Genomic DNA, 6,089 nt, shown 5'->3' on the forward strand with positions numbered 1-6,089 from the left:
ATGGTTATAATGAATGCACAGATAGTGGTTCTCAGCTGAGACATGAGAAGTAGAAAAAAGAAACAATGGAAATCCTAGAACTACAAAAATAAAAATTAAAAAAATACCTGAAATGAAAAAGTTACTGGAAGCCTTAACAGATTGGAGAAGACAGAAGTGAAATGACATTAGATGGAAACGAGTGTTTACCAGAGGCAATGAATAGCACCAGAAATAGCAAACAGCATGGAAAAACAAAAACTATTTTTTTCTTATTTTACTTAAAAGACAAGCTATAACAAGGTTTATAACATTGTATTATTGTAGTATGTATTTTATAACATATATAAAAGTACAGTTTCAAACAATGATGGCAAAAAGGATGGGGTGGAATTATATGGTTGTGATGATCTTATATTTTACCTAATGTGGTACAATATTAGTTCTAAATAGATTGAGATAAGTTGAGGATACACATTGTAATCCCTACTGCAACCACTAAATACACACACACATATAAAATAATATATAGAGTGTATACAAATATATATGTATATGTGTATGGAGAGAGACCTATAGCTAAAAGAATATAAAGAGTTATAGCTAAAAGAAGTTAAAGTTATATTTGATTAATGTACATCAAAGGAGTCCATTTTACTGGATGACACAGTAAAACCCTATCTCTTAAAAAAAAATTATTGAAATAAAAGTTTGTTCTTTGAAAAGATGCAATTGGTAAATCCCTGGCAAGACTGAATTTTTTTTTTTTTTTTTTTTGAGATGGATTCTCGCTCTGTCGCCATGCTGGAGTGCAGTGGCGCGATCTTGGCTCACTGCAACCTCCACCTCCCAGGTTCAAGTGATTCTCCTGCCTCTGACTTCTGAGTAGCTGGGACTATAGGCACACACCATGACACCAAGTTAATTTTTGTATTTTTAGTAGAGATGGGGTTTCACCATGTTAGCCAGGACGGTTTCGATCTCTTGACTTCATGATCTGCCTGCCTTGGCCTCCCAAAGTGCTGGGATTACAGGTGTAAGCCACCACGCCTGGCCAAGACTGATTTGTTAAAAAGGCAAAAAGATAATAAGGTCTATCATGAACACCATATGCCAATATATTTAACAATTTAGAGGAAATGATCAAATTCTTTGTGTTACAATATAAACTTTTCCACATTAAAATTTTAAGCTGGACAGTCATGGTGGCTCACACGTGTAATCCCATCACTTTGGGAGGCCAAGGGGGTTGGATCGCCTGAGCTCAGGAGTTCGAGACCACCCTGGCAACATGGTGAAACCCCATCTCTACTAAAAATACAAAAAAATTAACTGGGTATGGTGGCGCATGCCTCTAGTCCCAGCTAACTTGGGGGCTGGGGCAGGAGAATCACTTGAGCCCTAGAGGTGAAGGCTGCAGTGAGCCAAGATAGTGCCACTACGCTCCAGCTTGGGCTACAGAGTGAGACTCTGTCTCAAAAAAAAAAAAAAAAAAAAAAAAAAAAAAATTAAGGTATTCCAGCAGTGCTTCATAAATTGAGCAGTTACAAACCAGAAGTGGTTTGGGGCTCTGTTAGAAGGGTTTGCAGAGCAAAGAAATTGTTTCATTGGTTAAAGTTTGAGTGTTTGCCTTATTTGGACTATCCAAATCAGAAATTTATGACAATACAACCAATGTCCCAGTTAGCCAACTGTGATTGGCTAAACTTAAGTTTCATTTTCCTCATGAGGGTATTAGAGCTGCATAAGTCTAATGGCCTACCAATTATTTTAACACTTGAGAAGCACAATTTATCAAAACTGATTAAAGATTAAAAGTCAGAATAGCTTTGTATCTAATTGAGAAATTGAATTCATTATAAAGAATCTTCAAACAAGAAAAATGTCAAGCCCAAATGGTTTTATTGGTGAATTCTGTTAAACATTTAAGGGAAAAATGATACCAATCTGAAACAAACTCTTGTTTTATGAGACTAGTATAACTCTGATATCAAAACCTGATAAAGGCATTACAAGAAAATTATTGACTAATATTCCTCATGAACACAGACACAAAAGTATTTACGAAAATACTCATTTGGTCATGATATAGCATCCTTTGTATCTAAAACCAAATGAGATTTATCCTAGGAATGGTAGGTTGGGTTAACATTCAAAAATTGATCAGTGAAATTTGGTATGTTAACAGAATATATGATCACCTCAATAAATGCAGGAAAAAACATTTGAAAAATTCAACACCCATGCATTATAAAAACTCAGCAAACCAGGAATAAAAGAGAACTTCATCAATCTGATAAAAGGTATCTGAGAAAAATTTACAGCTACCATATTATTTACAGTTATTATTACTACATTGATTATTTCCCCACTGAAATTAGCAATAAAGTAATGGTGTCAACAGTCACCACTTTTATTTTACTTTCTATAGGAGACTCTAGGAGGTACCATAATAAAGAAAGGAAGCAAAAAGCATGAAGACTGGAAAGAAAGAAGTAAAACTGGCTAGGTGTGGTGGCTCATGTCTGTAATCCCAGCACTTTGAGAGGCTGAGATGGATGGATCACTTGAGTTCAGGAGGTTGAGACCAGCCTGGGCATCAGGGCGAAACCCCATCTCTACAAAAAATACAAAAATTAGCTGGGTGTAGTGGTGTGCATCTGTGGTCCTAGCTACTCAGGAGGCCGCAGTGGGAGGATCCTTGAGCCTCGGAGGTGGAGGCTACAGCAGCCTGGCTGACAAAAGTGAGACCCTGTCTCAAAAAGAAAAAGTAAAACTATAATGAAAGGAAATAAAAGGCATAAAGATTGGAAAGGAAGAAGTTAAATTATGTATTCACAAATGACATCATTATTTATCTAGAAAATTTAAAGGAATTTACAGAACAATTACTAAAACAAATAAGTGAAGTTAGCTATGTTGCCTATTTTAAGATAAAAAAACCAAAACCACTTGTATTTTTTTTTTTTTTTTGTGAGACAGAGTCTCACTCTCTCGCCCAGGCTAGAGTGCAGTGGTGTGATCTCAGCTCACCGCACCCTCCAATTCCCGGGTTCAAGCGATTCTCCTGCCTCAGCCTCCCGAGTAGCTGGGATTACAGGCACCTCCCACCATGCCCGGCTAATTTTTATACTTTTAGTAGAGACAAGGTTTCACCATGTTGGCCAGGCTGGTCTTGAACGCCTGACCTCAGGTGATCCACCCATCTCGGCCTCCCATAGTGCTGGGATTACAGGCGTGAGCCACCATGCCTGGCCAATCATTTGTATTTCTATACAGTAGCAACAGACAATTTGAAAATGAAATCTTAAAAACAATTCCATTGACAGTATCATCAAATAACATAAAATAGTTCAGAATAGCCAGGTGTGACGGTCCATGCCTGTAGTCCCAGCTACTCTGGATGGCTGAGGTAGGAGGATTGCTTGAGTCCAGGTGGATTCCTTGAGCCCACGAGTTCAAGGCTGTAGCACACTATAATTGTGCCTGTTTGAATAGCCACTGCACTCCAGCTTGGGCAACATAGTGAGACTCCATCTGTAAAATAAAATGAAACAAAACTAAAATACTGCTGAGAGAAATTATAGACCTTAGTAAATGAAAAGACATACCATGCTTATGGATTAGAAGACTCAATATTGTTAAGATGTCACTTCTCCCCAAGTTTATCTGTAGGTTCAATGCAATCTTGATCAAAATCCCAATAAGCTTTTTTTGCGGGGGATGAAGGGGTAATTGACAAGTTGATTCTTATTTCATATGGAAATGCTCAGGGATTCAAGGTTGCAGTGACCCCTGTTTGCATCACTGTGCTCCAGCCTGGGAGACAGAGTGAGACCTTGTCTCAAAGAAGAAATTTAAAAAAAAAAAGGAATGCAAAGAATCTTAAATAGCTATTATCTTCACATTGAAAAAACAAATTTGGAGAACTTAGTAGTACCTAAGTTTGAGACTTAGTTGATATCTGAAGTAACCAAGAGACACTGGTATTGTCATAAATAGTAGGAAATAGAATATAACAAGAGTCAGAAATAGACACACCTACATTCAATGGACTTGGTTTTTTTACAAAGGTCCCAAGGCTATCCAATGGCGAAAGGAAAAGTTTTCAACAAATGGTGCTGAAACAATTAGAAATATGGAAAAAGTGAACCTGGACCCCCCCATCTCACACCACAACAAAATTATTTTGAGATAGTAGACCCAGAAGTAAAGGCTAAAAATATAAATAATCTAAAAGGAAACAATATTTTCCTGACCTTGGGGTAGGCAAAGATTTATTAAAGAGGACACAAAAAACAACAGAAGAGAAACCTGAAAAATTGCATCAATATAAGTGTTTGCTCCTCAAAAGACACTTTTAAGAAAATGAAATGGCAAGCCACGGACTGGAAGAAGAAACTTCGAATACATATATTTATCAATTTTGTATCCATAATAAATAACTCCTGTCAGTCCATAAAACAAAAAACACCAAAGTCAGGGAAAAGATTGGAGCAGATGCTTCACAAAAGATATATGAATGACCCAGTGAGCACATGCAAATGTGCCCACCATTAATTATATGGGAAATTAAAATTAAAACCACGATAATATACCATTTCACACCGACCAAGATGGAAGTTAAAAAAAAAAAAAAAAAGGCTGACCAATGTGTCTATCTACTGGAGCTCTCCTACTGCGGGTGGGAATGTAAACTGGATATAATCAATCATTTTGGAAAACAGGTGGCGGCTTCCCATAAAGCTAAACATCGACTTACCCTGGCACCCAGCCGACGTGGGAGAACTGGGTACACCGGTGTACACTTTACAAAACTCATCGAATTGCACACTCAGATTGTGTGCATTTTACTGTATCTAAACGTTAGCGCTATAAAAGCAAAACAAAATATAAGATCATAAAAATAAAAGCAGTTCCTAGGGGTCCTCTCCTTTTCCTGGCTTCCTCAGTGCGGAGGGAAACGAAACTAGCGACAGGCAGCACAGCTTCCGCGGGCCCCGCCCACCGCTAGTTGCACTTTCGATTTTCCTTTTAGTTATTAAGATTCCCATGCAGCTCCGCCTCCCGTCCGGTATCATTTCAGCGGAAAATCCCTGCTTTCCCCGCTGGCCACGCCCTCCTCCTACCCGGCTTTAAAGCTAGTGAGGCACAGCCGGGCGGGCACGTAGCTGGAAACAGAGGCCGGCATGACCACGGAGCAGCGGCGCAGCCTGCTGGCCTTCCAGGATTATATCCGGAAGACCCTGGACCCTACCTATATCCTGAGCTACATGGCCCCCTGGTTTAGGGAGGGTGAGTGTCCCCAGCGGCGCCTTCTCGGCGGAGTACATTTGAGGACTTGTTTTTCTCTTGCTTCGTTCCCTTCTTTTAATCAATACAGATAGCCTGCCAGACACCCTAGTTTGTGGTAAGATCTCGGCAGCATTTTAGGCTAGCGGTTGCCAGAGTTTGAGGAGCCCTCCGAGGCCTAGGTGGGGAAACTGAGTTCCAGCGAGGTGAAGCGGCTTGCTTAAGGGTGCTCATCTATTTAGTTCAAAGCTGGGGAAGAAATTTTCTGTTTGTTTCATTTATTTTCTCTAATATTAAAGTCTACTGTGTGCTTGGCTGGATACTGACAGAGATTGAGAAATGAGATAAGGGCTCTTCCTTAGTATACATTACAGCCCAAGGGATGGGACACAAAGGGCAGATAATTACTGTACTGAGCACAAAATGCGGTCTGAGCTTAACGGAAGTTGATGCTTACTCTGCCGAGTCTTATTTGCACGTCCAAAGAACTGGAAGCTGGAGAGGAGCCGGACTTTTCCAGACTTTAGGCTTTAATACAGGTGTTTCCATCTAGCTTCGGAGACAGGTGATGCTGGGTAATGACCATTTTGTAAATTTGTATCGAATTACTTTCTGCTGGAGATGAGCAGAGGCTTCTGGGAAAGAGGTGAAAGGAGGTGGTATTTACAAGATATCGATGAGGCCCAGCGCGGTGGCTCACGCTGTAATCCCCGTTGTAGAGCACCCGATGCTGTTGCTGTTTGGGGTGCCACTGTGAAACCCGCATGGACCTAGGGGGACTGAACAAAGAGGGGCGAACGCGGGAATAAAAGATAAGA

At 39.9% G+C, this 6,089-nt stretch overlaps 1 protein-coding gene across 1 annotated transcript in view; it reads left to right on the forward strand.

Annotated features, from left to right (window-relative positions):
- The first annotated feature begins 4,995 nt into the window (after positions 1 to 4,995).
- The window catches only part of DDX58 (DEAD (Asp-Glu-Ala-Asp) box polypeptide 58), a 78,266-nt gene continuing 77,172 nt past the window's right edge, over positions 4,996 to 6,089 (forward strand). Inside the window, exon 1 of the mRNA XM_011948654.1 lies at positions 4,996 to 5,274. Coding sequence (XP_011804044.1) covers positions 5,169 to 5,274 — 106 coding nt within the window. The 5' untranslated portion in view covers positions 4,996 to 5,168. The remainder of the gene's footprint in view (positions 5,275 to 6,089) is intronic.

This window comes from Colobus angolensis, unplaced genomic scaffold, assembly GCF_000951035.1.
Source record: "Colobus angolensis palliatus isolate OR3802 unplaced genomic scaffold, Cang.pa_1.0 Scaffold281, whole genome shotgun sequence".
In the NCBI taxonomy this organism is placed as follows: domain Eukaryota; kingdom Metazoa; phylum Chordata; class Mammalia; order Primates; family Cercopithecidae; genus Colobus; species Colobus angolensis.